This window comes from Hippocampus guttulatus, chromosome 12 (assembly GCF_054856545.1).
Source record: "Hippocampus guttulatus isolate MCC_2025c chromosome 12, RoL_Hgut_1.0, whole genome shotgun sequence".
Lineage (NCBI taxonomy): Eukaryota > Metazoa > Chordata > Actinopteri > Syngnathiformes > Syngnathidae > Hippocampus > Hippocampus guttulatus.
Genome location: NC_141272.1, coordinates 20,774,561 through 20,793,774, shown reverse-complemented (window position 1 = coordinate 20,793,774; position 19,214 = coordinate 20,774,561). Strand labels below are relative to the sequence as shown.

The 19,214-nt window shown below is 42.8% G+C and overlaps 1 protein-coding gene across 4 annotated transcripts in view; it reads left to right on the top strand.

Annotated features, from left to right (window-relative positions):
• The window catches only part of bcas3 (BCAS3 microtubule associated cell migration factor), a 342,963-nt gene that overhangs the window by 114,691 nt on the left and 209,058 nt on the right, over window positions 1–19,214 (top strand). For all 4 annotated transcript variants that reach the window (XM_086126139.1, XM_086126141.1, XM_086126140.1 and 1 more), the window contains exons 20-21: window positions 7,242–7,321; window positions 9,832–10,028. In XM_086126139.1, coding sequence (XP_085982265.1) covers window positions 7,242–7,321; window positions 9,832–10,028 — 277 coding nt within the window. The remainder of the gene's footprint in view (window positions 1–7,241; window positions 7,322–9,831; window positions 10,029–19,214) is intronic.

Genomic DNA, 19,214 nt, shown 5'->3' with positions numbered 1-19,214 from the left:
TGTTGGGAGGGGTGGAACAGATAACGTTATGTGTGCATGCGGGTTGCTATTTTAGTCCGCAAACTGAGGAATCGCGAGGATGAAAGGTTGAGATGGTGGCAAAAAAAACTCACAAAGGTCTACTAATTACGACATTTAAGAAATGGGAATGCCAGTCTGATTTTTCGTATGAATCGTCCGAAGGGCGTATCACTAAACTCACCTGTGATGTATGCACAGAACACGAGAGCGAGATACGACGGGAGGCACAATTACGAGGCAAGTTGGTGATTAGATCTATAGGCTAATCGCTATGAAAAATATTATGTAACCGTGTTGGTTATTCTATAATTTACTGGTTGTAGCATGGTAACTTTAGGAATAAAACAATTTGTCACAAGGTGGAGTAATGCTAATGTGAACTGTCGGTAGAACTAACGATGACGTGTGGTCGATTCTTTCGGAAAAATTCATAGTAGATTACACATGCTTCGTCTTGGGAAGAGGATGTCAAGCCACATCAATACTTACCTGTATTAATGATGACCAGTAAATTAATCTTTGCAGTGTGAGACTGGAAAAAAATACTCTGATTTTGTGCTATGCTGTATTCATGATGCCACATGAGTACATCGTATTTTGATCCATTTATTTTTTGGAATAAACCTGGAGTACACAGCTGCTGATGTAATGTTCATTGTTAATGCATCGTTTTCAAACATTTACCCTTGAAACATTGTACTTTTGAGTTTCAGAATTCTTGATTATGAATATCAGTCAAAATAGAAAAATGGGTTCCCATGATGAACGTTTACGGAACCCAAAATTAGTTACCGTGGTTTCCCATTGGGTAATCTGACTGAACCGAAAACCGGTCACCGTGAATTTCCGAAATCCTCAGGCCTGCTGCTGAATTATTTACATTTTTGCAGCATTTGTTTATAATTGTATGTATATGTTGTTGTTTGTGTTATTATCATATGCAATTGAATAAGTAGACCATTTCAGAATTCGACATTTGGGACTCTCTAAATGCATCATGGGACTCATACTTGTCTGATCAGCGAGTCCCTGGGACTCGCTGGGGGTAAACTGTAAAATTATCACTGCAACACTGAAACATGGTGGGGGCAGTGTGATTGATGGGACAGTGAATTTTGCTGTCTACTCAAAAATCCGTAAGGAGAACGTCTGATAAACACTTTCCGCCTTCAAACGCAAGCACTCTTGGATCATGCAGCAGGACAATGAGCTGAAACACACCAGCAAGTCCACCTTCTGAATGGTTAAAAATAACAAAATAAAGGTTTTCTGGTGGCCACATCAAAGTCCTGATTTGGATCCAATTGAGATGCTGCGGTGTGACCTTAACAGGCACTTCATGCTGGAAAACCCTCCAAAATGGCAGAGTTGAAGCAGTTCTGTGAAGAAGAGCGGGCCAAAATCACTCTACAGCGATGTGAAAGACTCATCACCAATTATCACAAACCCGCAATTTCACTTATTGGTGCCAAGGGTGGCACACCCCATTAGTTGGTTCAGGGGGCAATTACTTTTTCAAAGGGACAGGTAGGTTTAGATTTTTTTGTTTGTTTGTTTGTTTGTGCCTTAACAAACTGCATTGCATTTTTTATTTCATTGGGTTGTCTCTGTGTGATATTAAAATTGGTTTGATGAATTGAAACCTTTGTGTGTGAAAATTCTGCACAAACCGCAAAAATCAGGAAGGGGACAAATACTTTTACACGGCACTGTATTGTTGGCTAACTTAATGTTTTTACACGCAAAACTTTACAAAATGGACTTCAGCTGCAAATATTGCAGAATATCTGAATTCATTCGACCGAATTTTACTCTGAGATCATGAAAGTTAAGCATTTCTCAGCTATTCTTAAGTGTGTGACCCAGTTCAGCAATATTTTCCCTCGCTATGCCTCATTGTTGATTGGATTCCCACCAGCCATGAATAATAAACTTCTTCATAAAGGGCAGGAAGTTGTCTGTGTATTGTGCTAGCTATTTTACATGAAAATAATATACCAAGGTTTTTCATATGCCTAACAAATTTAGGGTGATGCCAAAAAGAAGCTAAGGAAACATTTTTGCAGCTCTCAATCACAATGTCCTGCTCCAGCCATCTCCAGCCACCTAAATCTACTTCATCACTCTTATAAGCCCAGGACAGCGGGTATACACCATTATATGCAAACGCACTGTGAAGCCTATATAATGTTGGCTTCACAGTGCTGTGAAGCCTATATAATGTTGGCTTCACAGTGCAGAAGTGCGGGGTTCGATTCCGGCTCCGGCTTCCCTGTGTGGGGTTTGCATGTTCTCCCTGTTTTTTTCCGAGTACTCCAGTTTCCTCCCACATTCCAAAAACATGCATGGCAGGCTGATTTACCACTCAAAATTGTCCCTAGGTGTGAGTGTGAGAGCAGATGGTTATTCGTCTGTGTGAGCCCTGCGATTGGCTGGCAATCAGTTCAATGTGTACGCTGCCTACTGTGAGGATAATCCATCGATCGATCCATCCATTTTCTGTTACGCTTTATCAAACAAGCTGTGTGCAGTCAGCCTGCCATACATGTTTTTGGAATGCGGGAGGAAACCGGAGTACCCGGGGAAAACCCACACAGGCCCGGGGAGAACATGCAAACTCCACACAGGGAGGCCGGAGCCGGGATCAAACCCACGACCTCTGTACTGTGAGGTTGACGCGCTAACTTGTGTGTGTGTGTGATGTCATATCATTGTGACATCATAGGGCATAACAGATAGAGCCCAAATATATCCAGCATTTTCAATATTCGGACATTTTTCCAACAAATAGTTAAGGATAAGGTTCCACAGGGGATAAAAATAATGACAATTCAATATGTTCATATCATACATCTTACCTGTCTTGAATATGTTCAGACACCTCTTCAAGCATGGTCAATGACTGGCCACTTGTCTTTCCATTTAAGTTCCACTAAGAACAATTGTGGGAGCAAAAGAAGGGATGTTTTTTTGCCTGTTTTCAATTGTGGAAACTGACTGAACTCTCTGGAGTTTCGGTCCTCTAAAAAGGTAGTTCCAGATGACTCGTCAATAGTTTTTCTTTACTCTTGTCAAAGGGACCACGGTGAGGGCTTTCGAGCACCGGGTGCTGGTAATGAGACACCTTGGCGCCATGACTGGTTCAGTAATGAAAGTGAAGTCGAGAAAGCATCTGGTAATTGTAGCCCGCTGAATGAAGGAGCTGCCAATCTAATCTGCCCCTAATGATTTCTTAACTGAGCTGATCCAATGTGCCAGAATATATCTTCCACAGTACCAACCAAAAGCAAAAACCAGAAAGAATGGTTGAAAGTGAGATAAAAGACAAATGGACCAGCCCATAACAATCCTAGCAGATTCATTTTCTAGAAACTATTTATCGGATTATGCAGTGCAGCTGATGGAAAATGAGAAACAACACCCCCCCCCCCCCCCCCCCCCAAAAGAACTGTTTGCCTTTACTACACGATGCAGTCAACTATCAAATTCTATGAGCCCCTTATTTTTCTTTGGAAATCAGCCTGTTCAGCCACTGGCTATCGGCCCCAAGCCCCATGAGACTCAGCTTCATCAGTACCCAGGCACCCTTTGTTCTTGTGCTGACTGCCTGCTTCATTGCTCAGAGGAGGAGTCATTCAGGACATCAAAATACCATTCCCCCCACATTTACTAAGTATGGACATTGCAGTATATACCATGGTGTTTTGCAGTTTACATGTCACAAGTCTTCAAATTTCAAGCAAGTCCTGTTCTTGGTCTGGGACTGCATGAGTGCTGCCAGTGTTGAAGAGTTACAGTTCATTGAGGGAATGATGACTGTCGGCGTGCACAGAGATATACAAAATCAAAAATGGCAAATTGCGGCTAGATGAAGTCAACAGGACCACACCACATGCACAAAGCAGAGACGTAATATTGAGGTGATCTAATTGGGCCCCTCAACGCCCTAGCCAAGAAATTAAAGTCTATAGCTTGATAAGGGTTATAAATGTTATGAACAGAATCAGTTACAAAGGACAGAGTCAAACTCCCACTTACTGACAGCAATGCAGACGAAATTGACACTGAGCATGCAGGGACTGAACAGCTTGTATCGGGGGTTGCAGACACTCCTCAGGACACCCAAGATACTTGAATTCCTCCATTTGGGGCAGAATCTCATCCCCGACCTCGACTCCAGTCTTTTCTGACTGTAGACCATGGTCTCAGATTTGGAGGTGCTGATTAGGATTGGGATGCTAACCGCTTCACACAAGCCTGTGGACTGCTCTAGTGAGAGTTGAAAATCACAGCTTGAAGAAGCCAACAGTACCATATCATCTGCAAAAAGCAGAGATGCAATACTCAGGGCATCAAACCGAACTTATGTCAACGCCTTGGCTACATAAAAGTTCAAAACTGAGTCTCATATATATATATATATATATATATATGGATAGCTCAGTTAGTAAGGCATCGGTTTGGCGTACGGGAGACGGTGGTTCGAATCCGGCTTGGGGCAAAAATAAGCACATAACACCATCCAGTGTGGGTCCTTGGGCAAGATCCTTCACGCTAATGCCTACCTCATACAATGATGAGAGACAATAAAACTAATGACATGCCGGCTCAGACGTCGCCCGGCCAAACAAGGTCTGCGTCAGGTGCTGGGGAACCAGAGCACCTTGATGAAAAATGGGCTATGGAACAAAGCGTAGCATTCCAACAGAGCCATGTGATAACATGGCTCTGTTGGAATGCTACTACTCAAGCAACCCTAGTCAGAGGGGTTACATGCAGAGAATGTGGGCTAAATGGTTACTTCGAAACCCACAGTCACGGTTGACCACGAAACAACGAGTAGCTCAGTGTTCCAACATCCACAAACGGCAACTGCTGTCACAACTTGAGATTGATGAGGTACAACGCAGGTTCCATGGTGAAGGGCCCCAGGCTGCCAGATCAGAGGAGGAGGTCATACCAGAGATTGGGAGGCAAACCCCAATAAATGCAGATGATGAGATTGGGAGGCCAGCCCCAATGAATGAAATGCTGAGCGAGGCAGCAACTGACCTGAAAGCTAAGATCATGGCGAGAATGAAAGCTGGGCAACCTAGAAACCGATTACAACGGCTATGTGAAGTACCACCTGAAAGTCTCATGGAAAGTGTGAATGCAGCACTGAGGGCGATCCCAACCGTAACGATCACAGAAACCAATGAGCTGATATACGCTTCAGCATCAGTGATCCTAGAGATGCTTGGCTATAAGAGCAACCATGGAAGCCATGAGATACGTTACCCACTACGGAAAAGACGGTTGGAGGCAAAGATCAAGGCGGCTCGGAAAGATGTGAGTCAACTGACGGAGGCCCAGAGAGGTGTGATGAAAAGGCCGATACCCGAGAGGTACATCCAGATGACCATACCTGAAGCACTCGAAACTGCCAAACAAAGGCTCCAAGCCTTGTCCAGCCGCCGAAAGCGGTATACGAAAGAGAATGAGGCCAGACGAATAAACAGGCTGCTCGCAACACAACCTGCGAAAGTGTACGCTCAGTGGCAGGGTCCTAACAACAGAGCTGACCCACCAAGATTGGAAACTGAAAGGTACTGGAAAGGCATATGGGAGAAGGAGGTTGCACATAACTGCAGTGCACAATGGCTGGTGACCCTGAGAGAGGAGCACAGCAACCTCCCTGAACAGAACCCAGTTACCATAACAGTGGCAGACATACAGGAAAGAGTCTCAGATATGAAGAACTGGACAGCACCAGGCCCGGACATGGTCCACACCTACTGGCTAAAGAAACTCACAGCACCCCATGAGCGCCGAGCAGCACAAATGAACCAGCTGCTGAGGGATGGGACTCACCCAGGATGGCTAACCGAAGGGCGAACGATCCTGATCATGAAGGATCCCTCAAAGGGTGCAGTCCCATCCAACTATCGGCCAAAAACCTGTCTCTCCACAACATGGAAGCTCATGTCAGGCATCATTGCGGCTAAGATAAGTGGACACATGGATCAATACATGAGCGAAGCACAGAAGGGCATTGGTAAAGATACTAGAGGAGCCAAACATCAGCTCCTGGTTGACAGAACAGTCGCACAAGACTGCAGGTCCCGACATACCAACCTGTGCACAGCCTAGATTGATTACAAGAAAGCCTATGACTCGATGCCACATACATGGATCACTGAATGCTGTTGTATAAGGTGAACAGGACCCTAAGAGCCTTCGTTGCGAACTCGATGAGGATGTGGAATCGACCTCGGCTCCGACCTTCCTGTGTGGAGTTGGCATGTTCTCTCTGTGACTATGTGGGTTTTCTCTGGGTAATCTGGTTTCCTCCCACATTCCGAAAACATGCACGGCAGGCTAACACTCTTTATTGTCCCGAGGTGTGAGGGTGCGCCCAGATGGTTGTTCGTCTCTGTGTGCTTTGCGATTGGCTGGCAACCGGTTCAGGTTGTCCCCCGCCAACTACTGGAAGACGGCTGGGATAGGCTCCAGCATGCCCTGCGACCCTTGTGAGGATAAAACGGATTGGAAAATGGATGGATGGAAGAGTCGCAGATGTGCCAGAGCCTATCCCAGCTGTCTTTGGGCAGTAGGCAGGGTGCACCCTGAACTAGTTGCTATCTAATCACAGAGTTCACCATTAGATCGCACTAAATTCTACACACTGTACCTTTAAGCTGATTATTTTCTGTAGTTTGACTATGGTTTTTGGCTAAGCATTCGAAATAAAATAACAGTCATTTTACTGAATATGCTCATTGTACTAACAATTGAATCATTCATTCTAGTGCGGAGCTCCTATGGTGACATGGAAAAAAAATATCAATAACAAAGATGGAGCGTTTTCACCCATTGGCGAGTTGAATTGAATTTTATTTTGAAATTGGTATGAAATACAATTAAATCTGTTCTTGATCTTAAATACAGTTTCCAAATAAGTGAAAGACATCTGAAGTGAGCGTATGAGAGCTGACAAACTGACACCCAAGTACATCAATGCGCATTTTTAAAAAAATGCATCCCCCTTGCAGAAAAAAAAGGTTTCCATTATCTCGCAATCTTTGCAAGGAATGCAACATTTTGTTTTTTGGTTTTTTTGCATATATTTGTTCAGTATAGCATTGAAATGTCTATTCTGTCCACATACCAATTTAGCATTATTTTCCCTATAATGGTTCTTTTCGAAATGAATACTCAATGCAAATTGATTATTTCAGGGATGTACCCAGGGAGTCAAAGCAAGCATCATGAGTCATCAGATCACATTGGGCAGGATGATGAGGAGTGGCTCTCTCAGGTAAGGCCCCTGTCTTTGCTAACTGAGCTGTGACATTGTGACACAATCAAGCAGACATAATCTCCATCATTCACCCAGAGCTTCCTTGTTCTCATCCCATTGCTCTGTCTTCTATAAATATTTTATGTGAATTCTATTGCATGCTTGAGCACATTTACCATTCTGTCTTTGTCTTATGTGATTTGTTTTCAAAGCCCATCAATTTTGAATTACACAACACTTTGTTCCAGTAAACGTTTCATACAATAAATCCAGTTGTGGCATGGCTGAAGTTGATATGTAAACATGATCCGATTGTAAGTCTTTTGTTTACAAAAACTAGGCCAATTAAACAGTTGTGTGCAGCAAAAATGTCAGAATAAGGTGTTTTTGTTAAAATGGTCGTTCTGAGCATCTTGATCATCGTCTTTTTTTTTTTTTGATTATTTATCCAACTCACTGAAAAGAAAAAGATGGCAAACAGTTCTTGTTTGTGTTCAGGCAACCAAAACTTTGATCGCGCACCACTCTATGCCCCTGCCCATCTCCCATACCTGTTTCTGTTCCCATTCCGTGGAAGGGTTGTAACAGACAAAGAGAAAAAAGGCTGAATTAATTTTTACTCATATATACAATATATATATATCCTGTATATATATTTTTTTAACGTAATATTTAACCCTTAATGGGAGGTCAACGCAACTATGACCAATACAAAACAAACTGTTCGATATGGAGATTAACGAACACCTTTTCAAACCGAATGTGCTTATTATATTCGGGCTGGACGTTACTTTTTCCCCACCCCGTTTAAAATAAGAAAAAAAATCAACTTCTATAAGATAACATTAAAAATGATTCTATTGATTAAAGATACAATTAAATGAAACCCAATTATTTAGAGGAAAGCAGTTCAAAATATCTGGCAGTAAAACAAATTTGGAATCAACATCAGTTAACATAAAATAACAAAATAATACACCACAACACATTCACAATTGATTCGGCTTTCTTTTCAAAATTTCATTCATTTCATCAGTGCAGACCGGACGACATCTACCAACACGTTTTTCATCCAAGTATTTGTGCCAGCTACTGGCAAAATGAAATACAAATTTTGTTCTTTGATGATTTACTTCGAGTGGATAAACCAGATCAAACTCATATTTTTCAGAAAGATTGTTAAGGGCTTCATGATATTAAGACATGACGTTTGGGGGTTTTGGCCAAATGCTATTGCTGTAGTGTCCCAAGAAAGCAACACTGTTCTGTTTCTTTTTGCAAATGTCTCCATTGTGGGACAAATAAAGGGTTTCTTATTTTCTTATTCTAATTTTTGTTTCATGGCTCAGCAGTGCCACCCTACAAATGACTAGAGAAGCAGCCCCAATTGTATGTTTCACTTTCATCTTTGAAAATTCTGAAGCATATATAACGGCCTTAGACCAAATCAAAATTAACTTGGAGCCTTACAATAAACAGCAAATCTGTTATTTTGAATTTACTTGCAAACGTGGCCACATTTTAGTTTATGAAAGAGGACATAGTTGAATAAACCCCTCATACAGATGTAATCAGATTGACTTAAAATTTTGCGTGTCTCATCTGATATGATATTGAAGATGAAGAGCCGAGCCCAGCTTTCCCCGGGCAGTCGGCAGGATACACCCTGAACTGGATACACCCTGAACTGGTCACACACGACAAACAACCATTCACACTCACAATAACACCTAGGGACAATTGAGAGTGTTCCATTAACCTGCCACACGTTTTTGGAATATGAAAGAAAACCGGAGTACCCGGAAAAAAGCCACGTAGGCACAGGGACAACATGCAAACTCCATACAGGAAGGCCAGAGCCGTAATTGAACCCTCTGGACTGTGAGGTGGATATGCTAACCAGTCATCCGCCCATGCCATTTTCCAATTCCGGTGTGCCACGAAACCCAACACGCCAGTACCACTATGTGGCTCAAGCTGCAAGGTCTCTTTGTAGCTGCTCACCAGTTTAGTTACCATTTATGTTACATGTTATACCATCGAACCAAAAGAAAAAAAAACCCTCTTGTTTTGAATGCACATTTCACAGACAATCAAATGTATTCTGATTTTGAAGTAAACATCACCACTTTGTTCCTCACTCTCTGTCCTTACCAGAACTCTGTTGCATTTGAAGCCTCCTTGCTGCCCATCTTTCAAAACCGCCTCAAAACTCACGAGTATTCTTTGGCATTTGACTCAGCATGACTCAGATTTGTTCTTGGTTTTGCTGTTCGGTGCGATTTTTTGCCTTACTGTTGTATATGTTAGTTGCTCGATGTAAAGCACTTTGTATGCAGCGATGGCTGTCTAAAAGTGCTCTATAAATACAGATGAGTTGAGTTCAGTGTTTGAACTTGCTTATTAACTTGTCATCTTTGTTTTGCCCAATCAAATACTTTCCCCCTAATATCTTGCCTGGTGATTTTGTCATGAACAACACTTTGATTTATCCTCTGTTCTTAGATTTTTTACATTTATATTCACAGGTGGAGATTGTGACACATACAGGTCCGCATCGTCGGCTGTGGATGGGACCCCAATTTCAGTTTAAGACCATTCATCCCTCAGGCCAGACTACAGTCATCTCATCTTCCTCCTCAGTTCTTCAGTCTCAGGGTCCATCTGATGCACAGCAGCCTCTCCTGGACTTTGACACAGATGATCTGGACCTACATAGCCTGAGGTATTGTTTAATTAATTAGTAAATAAATAAATACATAAATAAATAAATAAATACAGTATATAGTTGCTTAGAATGTGGATGTACCCAAACGTTTTGAAATAAAATTCTGTTTTCTATTAAAGCATATGGGACACAATTTTTACAAATGCTTATATGTTCTATTAAACAATATAATATCCATATTGCGATGAACGGTTTCTCGATTTTTTTTCTCGAAGTTTTTCATGGATTTAGCATTACACTTTGAAAATCTTCCGTGTAGTGCCTTCCTTTCTTATCTATATTTTCCTATTTCTTACCTATCTTCCTTTGACTTGCTGGCTACAAAGTGTTCTTGTGGTTTAACATCTGATTTGTTTCATGTTTGGCATTTGGAATTCACTTGGATTGTGCTGCCATGGAGCATTGCTGGCTTTTGTTTGAACTGATGGAAGGACAGCGTGAGACAATTTCAGTTCTCTAAAGATGTGTTTTTACACAAAAAGGTCATCCAACAGCACCTGCTGAAAAGGAGCATTCTTTGAAAAACATTCAGAAAAGAGAAAGAAACAGATCCATTATCTCAATATACTTTGAATGACAAAAAATTGTGGAAAGTTATGTCCAGAATGAGCTTTGGTGACTGTGACCACTCTGATCGCACATTGCTGGGAGGAAGTGGAACTGCAAGTCATTGGTGATGTCTGAGACACAGTCCAAGTGGGCTGAAGAGGCCGCAGAGTTGGAGATGGACACGCAGCAATGAAATGAATGAAAGGACTTGACAAAATCATGAGTACTAAATTGCATGGTTGTGTCAGCCAAGTCAAGTCAAGCTTTATTGTCAAATATGCTCTATGTGCAACATACAGCACAGATGAAATTACTTTCCTCTCTCAACCACAGTGCAAACATGCAGCACATTGAAACACACTCTATAGAATGTCTGCATCATGGGAGGCGGGGCTCTTGCTTTCCTCAGTTTGCGAAGGAAGTAGCGCTGGTGGGCTTTTTTGGCCATTGATGCGGCATTATGGCTCCAGGACAGGTCTTCAGAGATGTGCACACCAAGGAACTTGGTGCTACTCACCCTCTCCACTGCAGCACCATTGATGGTCAGCGGAGCATGCTGGGTTTGCGTTCTCTTGAAGTCCATGTCAATCTCCTTCGTCTTCTCCACATTCAGGTGGAGATTGTTGTCTTTGCATCATAGCCTTTTTTAGACTTATTTTCTTGTCCAATTCACTGTCAAAAAGTCACTTTCTTGAGCCGTCACCTTTTTGTGGTGTGTCCCAATGGGCCTAGGAGCTAAATTGTCTGAGGCTTTATTTACTTGGCACTGTCACCCATGGCAAATGGGTCGAGATGAGGGACGAGATAAAGCATCACTTAAAGACTCCTTATGTTGAATACAAACTTTGGACTCGGTTTTCCCTCACCCAGATACAGGTCACCAGGGTCCCTGAAGCTGGGGCCTGCTGGTGAGAGCCACTTGCCTGGGGCCTGCATCCATGGGGCACAGCCCGAAGAGTCAACGTGAGTCCCACTTTCCATGGTCTTACCACCTGTGGGAGGGGTCAAGTGTAGTGTGTGCTGGGTGGGGACATTAGTGGCCTGATCCCTGGTTGCAGAAGCTGGTTCGAGGGACATGGAACATCAGCTCTCTCTCACCGAGGTGGTTGAAAAGCTTCTTGATGGCAATTCCCTAAGGGTGGGTGACATCACCATCATCACATCCAAGAAGAAGCAGAATCTGGGATCTCTGATTTGGGTTCTTCTATTTCAGAGACTGAAATCACTGAGGTGGTTGTAAAGCTCAACAGTGGCCGGGCTCCTTGGGTAGGCAAACTCTGGATGTGGTGGAGCTGTTCTGGTTGACAACACCATCACATGTAGGCTACATCTGGTACAGTGTCTCTGGATTGGCAGACCTTAGGACATTCAAAAGTTTACTTGCTGGTGTGTGTTTGGATCATTGTCCTGCTGCATAACTGTAGTTTGCTTGGGCTTGAGATCACAAAACTGATAACTACTCATTGTAACTCAGGATTTTCTGGTACAAAGCAGAATTCATCGTTCCATCAATCACAGCAAGTTGCCCAGGTGCTGCAGAAGAAAAGCTGCTCCAGACCACCACACTACGACCACCCTGTTGGATTATTGTTCTTTTTCTAAAATACTGTAATGCACACCTTCTGAAAAGTTCAACTTTTGCTCGCAGAACATTCTCCAAATAGACTTGAAGTCATTGTGATCTTTTTTATTTTTATTTTTATTTTTTAACGAAAGATGAGACTTTATTTTTCGTCAGCAGGGGTTTTAACATTGGAACTTTACCATGGATGCCACTTACACCCATTCTCTTGCTGTTGAGTCATGACCCTAACTGAGGCACGAGAGACCTGCGTTTTTTTTAGATGTTGTCCTGGGTTCCTATGTGACCTTGCCATGCTCTTGGCAGTGTTGCCACAACTATTCAACCTTTTAGTTACTTCTTTATTTACATTGGTCAGATGGCGACAGACTTAACACAAATAATAGTTTTGCCATTAATTAATTTTATTTTTTAACAATTATGTTTAATATTGTAGGTTTTATAACAATATAATCTGCCTTGACTAAAATACTTCTTAAAATAAATCGTGGGACCACATAGACGAACAAGCATTCACACTCACAGTCACACCTCGGGACAGTTGTTCAGTTAACTTGCCAAGCATGTTTTTGGAATGAGAGAGCAAAACGGAGTACCCGGAGAAAACCCACGCAGGCACGGAGAGAACATGCAAACGCCACACAGGAAGGCTGGGGCTGCATTCAAACCCAAGACCTCTGCACTGTGAGGTGGACCAATGGCCCACCATTCCACATTATTTTCATAAAATATAAAATAAAGTATTTTTTAACTGACATATTCAACTGAATATTGTCTTGAAAAAAATTATTATTGGCTACCATAATATTATTAATGTACTTTGTAAATACAACTATTAAAAGTGTTTTTTAACACATTTTCAGCACACCAAACAAGTTAATTCACAGCATTAGTGCAGTAATGGAACGTTTTATACAACATTTGATCATATTAAGAAGATTAATGAAAAACCTTTGATGGTTCTACACTGTTTTAACATTCAACACATTAATCAAACTTAATCAAATGACCTTTTCCAACTGCATTCTTCAATTGTCTTATCTTTGTCAGATATTTCAGAGCTGCCAAATAAAAGGGATTATCTCTATTTTGTTCCGGAAATCACTGAATGCTCATCCACAACACTGTTCCACCATATGCAGTAAACATTCTCTAGTACGGACTCATGTTTTTTACTGTCCAATCTGTCCTTATAACAAAAATTCCTTATTTAGGAAATGAGCATGGTACATGTCCTTTCTGAACCTGCAAGTACAGTATGTTGAAAAAATGCATGTGTAACAACACAAGCAATAAAATGCAAAAATATACTGTCCAAAAACTGTTTATATAACAAAAACAGGAGTACAGTATACAGTACAGGTGTAGAGTATTCAAAAATACCACAACACAGTACAGTACGTACAGTATTTTAATGTTGATGGGGGTTTTTTTTCCGTCTTGGGAAAAAATGTGTCTATTTTGGGTTGTTTTGTTTTGTTGGGTTCTTCTTCATTTTCGATGCCATGATCTACAGGACGCAAGTGAATAAAGTTAAAATCTTTCGCAATTACAGTAAAACGCACGCCAATAAAAAGTCACTGACATGTTGTTGTTTCGAATCCGATGATAGAAAACGGAGAAGCGAACATTTTTCTTCCATCGTGTCTCCAGTTGTGTCAAGTGGGCGTTGCTTCTTAAGCTAGTGCCGCGATCTACAGGACGTAAGTAAATAAAGTTAATATCGTTCGCAATTACAGTAAAACACACGTCAATAAAAAGTCACTTACACGTCGTCGTTTCGAATCCGATGATAGAAAACGGTGAAGCGAACACGTTTCTTACATTATGTCTCCAGTTGTGTCGAGTGGGCCTTGCTTTTTAAACTTGTGCTGCGATCTGCAGCACGTAAGTAAATAAAGTTAATATCGTTCGCAATTACAGTAAAACTCACGCCAATAAAAAGTCACTTACACGCCATCATTTCGAACCCGATGATATAAAACAGCGAAGTGAACATGTGTCTTCCGTTGCATCGGGTGGGTGCTGCATGTATTGAAGCTCCCGCGGCCTTCCGTCTCCATCCGGGTTACAAATTTCCGCTGACTTAAGTTCCGGTAAAATGTAATATCGTAGTCAAAATGTTAATGCATACGTTTTTATTTCGGGTGAAGGAAATTCCTTTTCATCGAATTCCGGTGATGGGAATATTTACTGTACATATATATATATATATATACGTACACACACACACACACACACAGTCACACCTCGGTTTTCGACCATAATCCGTTCCAGAAAGCTGTTCGAAAACCGATTTGTTTGAAAACCGAAACCATGTTTCCCATTCGAATCAATGTAATAAATTTTAATCAGTTCTAAGTCTAGATAGCAACTTTTTTAAAGCATTCCTTTTTTTTTTTTTTTTTTTTTTACTATTTTACACGATAAACTGTATACAGATGTAATAAGAGAGCGGGTAATATGTAAAATACTGTGCAAACATTTCGTTTTATTTTTACCAATTTTAACATAAACATTAACATTGTAACATAAAAATTCAAGGAACATCTCTCTCTCTCTTTCTCTCTCATCAGACAGTTGTAGATTACATTCTTTTACAAATTGAACTAATAAACCCTAAGTAACGGCTGTAATTATGGACTCTCTTTTTGCAACCCAACGCTACAGTACGAGGTAACATCCCTCCATCAATTTTTTGAACCGCTTTATCCAAACAAGTCTAGTCTCATCCACATTAAAAGTTTGCTGGGGAAGATATTCATCGGCCTTGATGAGATTTTCAAACTCAACTTTAAACTTTTCGGCAGCTTCCTTGTCTGAACTGGCTGCCTCCCCATGACAAATCACTTATTTTCCTCAACTTTTCGAACCATCCTCTGCTTGCTTTAAAATCAAACTCTTCCGGAGCAATGCTAGGATCCTTTTTGATCAAATCTCCATACAATTGTCTTGTTTTGCCACAAATCGTATCTTGGCTAGGACTGTCCCCTGCTAGCTGTTTCTCATTTATGAAAATAAGCAAAAGTTTCTCCACTTCCTCTAATATTTGTGGCCTTTGTTTGTTAAACATACGAGATCCTTTAGCCACATCAGTGACTGTAAGGTGGTCTTTCTTTTTTAGGATGCTGCTGATTGTCGATTTCGGCATGCCAAACTACTTAGCCAACACAGACACATGTACACCTGATTAATATTTCGCTATTAAATCTTTCTTAAGTTCATAATTTTCCTCTTTTTTCACCATCTTTACGACTTCCATTTGCTTTCTTTGGTGCCATGATTAGGGGGTGATACACAATGCAGAAATAACAGTCCGATTTGCGTAGACGTCAACAATGCTTTTTTTTAAAATCTTTATTGAACACGTCCGCTCACATTGGATGGCGAGAGGAGTCGAGTGGCGCATTCAAGTGCACTCAATTTGGTCGAGAACCGATTTTCGGTCGTAATCCGAGGCATAAAAAACTCAAAATCTTTGGTCAAAAACCGATTTGGTCGAAAACAGAGACGTTCGAAAACTGAGGTTTGACTGTATATATAAAAGGTAAAAGCAACATCGATGAAATTGCTCAAACAGGTTGAAAGACAGCAAAAATTCCTGGAGAAAGTTGTGATTGTTAGAGTGGGAACAAGTGCTGTGTTCTCAATCTGCCACTTTGTCAATGGTAAATTGAAATACAATGTGGCAAAACAAATATTACCAAGAATCAATCTGAGTCATGCTGAATCAAATGCCAAAGAATACAAATGAGTTTTGAGGCGGGTTTTAAAGATGGGCATCGAGGAGGCTTGCCGAATGTTTAGTGGGAGGTCATTCCAGGGAGAGGGACCAGCAACAGAAATGGCTCGATCCCCTCTGAGCCTCAGTTTAGTTCTTGGTACTTCTAATAATAGGGGTGTTCACACGGCAAGATTTGGTCCGGTGCTACGCCGGGGCTGCCCCAGTAGAGCGTTCACACGGCAAGATTTGGTCCGGTGCTACGCCGGGGCTGCCCCAGTAGAGCGTTCACACGTGCAAATTAGCTCCGGCGTAGCCCCGGAAAACAGCTTACACCGGACCAAATTTGATCCACCTCAGGGAGGTGGTTTAAAAATTTGCTCCAGAGCAAATGCTCGTTTGCGAAGCAGTACCGATGTAAATCTGCACGTGTGAACGCAACTGGGTTAAATTTGCTCCAGAGCAAATGCTTGTGAAGAGTTGATTACGTACGGCGAGAATGCGTTGCTTTCGTGCTCCGTTGGACTTCCGTCATGTGTTTGTTTAATAACGACACAAGACTTGGCTGGTAACATCTTTCCTTTTGTAGGAGACTGGACTGTCTCGGAGTTGTTTGTGTAGTTTGTTCCTTTGTTGTGTGTTCACAACCCCCCGCCCCCCATATAATTTATTTTGTGATTTCATCTCTTGATTTTCTGTTTGGCGCATTACGTGTTTGCCTTTCTGAGTGTCATTGAAGTCATCGTTGATTTACGTTTTCGGGGGCGGTCACTCTCGAGCAGAAGGCACGGAGACCGAGAAGGAGAAGGACGTGCCTGTCCAGTAGTCGCTTGAGTTGTGTATACGTTTTAAAAAGAACCAACACGACAGCTCATTTGTTTTCTGTCGTTTTGCTCTGCTGCAGAAACTGCCGTGTGAACGCAAGTGGGGCTGCACCGACGCTGTGCCGGTGCTGACACGCTCAGCGGCTTTGTACGTGTGAACGCTCCACACAATTTGCTGCGGTGTAAAATATATTGCAACAAAATACCTCGGTGCAGCGCCGGAGCAAATGTGTGCCGTGTGAACACCCCTAATGTCTGGTCTGCAGACCTGAGGCGCCGGGCAGGTGTGTAGGGGTGGATGAGCTCAGAGAAGTAAGGTGGCGCGAGGTCATCTAGCGATTTGAAAACAAATAATGGGATCTTAAAAAATAAAAAAAACTCAAGGGATGCCAGAGTAGGAGTTATGTGCTCCCTCTTACGAGTACCAGTCAAGAGGCGAGCAGCGGGATTCTGGACCAGCTGGAGGCGCTTAATGGAGGATTGGCTCACTCCAAAGTAAAGGGCATTGCAGTAATCGAGCCGGGATGTGACGAAGGCATGAATTACTGTCTCAAAGTGTTCATGAGAGAGGAGAGGTTTTACTTCGGCCAGCTGTCTAAGGTGAAAGAAGCTGGATTTAACAACGGCACCAATTTGCCGGTCAAGTTTAAAATCACTGTCCAGTTTAAGACCCAAGTTTGAGACTGTTGACTTAAGGTAAGGGGACAGGGTGCCCAAGTCTACAGGATGGGATGTACTAGGGCGACTGGGACCAAACAGTATCACCTCTGTCTTCTTTTCATTGAAATTCAAGAAATTTTGTGCCATCCAGGTTTTGATTTCTTCCAGGCAGGATAAAGTGGCCTTAATGAGAAAACGCCTTTTTTGCTCAGTGGAACATAGATCTGACAGTCAGTGATAGAATGTCATACTTCCTTCCCCATCTTCTGCATCCAGCACAAAACTCTTATGTTGTTGGTATTTTTTTGTTTTGCATCCACTCCTCTCTCTTGTTACTTTGTATAGAAAGACCGGAAAGAACGTTGGTTTTTCTTCCCATTTGTGTCCTGTTTGCTTCCGGGTCCAAATCTGCTTCTTATGTGACATTAGGTTCTGACCTATCAAAGACCCAGCCATCTCAGACACAATTTGACAAGCAGCCCACCCTCAGGGAGTACTGCTCAGAAGACATGAACAACTCCCGGAGGAGATTCTGGAATCTATTCAGAACTTTTCCATCAACACGATGTCCATCCAGCCAATTCCCAGTGTTTTTACCGCAGACGTCACCACCTGTTCTAACCCAACATGGCCTTTAATTTGAATCAAAGAGCCACTTCTTTCAGCTCTTTCCGGGAAATCCTGAGGCGTTCCCATGTCAGCTGGGAGACATAGTCTCTCCAGCGTGTCCTGGGTCGTCCCCGGGGCCTCCTGCCAGTGGGACATGCACGGGACACCTCACCAAGGAGGCATCCAGGAGGGATCCTAATCAGATGCCCGAGCCACCTCATCTGGCTCCTCTCGACGTGGAGGACAAGCGGCTCGACTCTGATCCCCTCCCGGATGACCGAGCTCTCACCTTATCTCTAAAGGAGAGACCGGACAGCCTGCGGAGAAAACTAATTTTGGCCGCTTGTATCCGGGATCTCATTCTTTCGTTCACGGCCCAAAGCTCATGACCATAGGTAAGGGTGGGAACATAGATCGACCGGTAAATCAAGAGCTTCGCCTTTTGGCTCAGCTCCTTCTTCACCACGACACACCAATACAAAGTCCGCATCACTGCAGACGCTGCACCGATCCGCCTGTTGATCTCTCGCTCCCTGCTGCCCTCACTCATGAACAAGACCCCAATATACTTAAACTCCTACACTTGGGGCAAGAGCTCCTCCCCGACTCGGAGAGGGCACTCCACCCTTTTCAGGCAGAGGACCATTGTTTCAAATTTGGAGGTGCTGATTGTCATCCCAACCGCTTCACACTCGGCTGCGAAATGCTCCAGTGAGAGTTGGGGAGCCCTGCTTGAAGAAGCCAACAGTACTACATCATCTGCAATAAGCAGAGATGCAATACTGAAGCCATCAAACAGGACCCCCACAACGCCTTGGCTGCACCGAGAAATTTTGTCCATAAAGTTTATGAACAGAATTGGCGACATCCTTGGCGGAGTCCAACTCTCACTGAGAATGATTTCGACTTGCTGCCGACAATGCGAACCAAACTCTGACATCGGTGGTACAGGGACCGAACAGCCCGTATCATGGGGTTCGGTGCCTTGGGAAGGACACGATCGAACGCCTCGAAAACCACACTGCTCCTCCTGAATCTGAGGCTCGACTTGCCGATGGACCCTCCTTTCCAGCGCCCATGAATAGACCTTACCGGGGAGGCTGAGGAGTGTGATCCCTCTGTAGTCGGAACACACCCTCCGGTCCCCCTTTTTAAAAAGAGGGACTATCTGTCACGTTGCGAGGTGGTGGTGGACCCCAAAAAGCAGGCAAGAGGGAAGAGCAGGGTGTACTTGACAA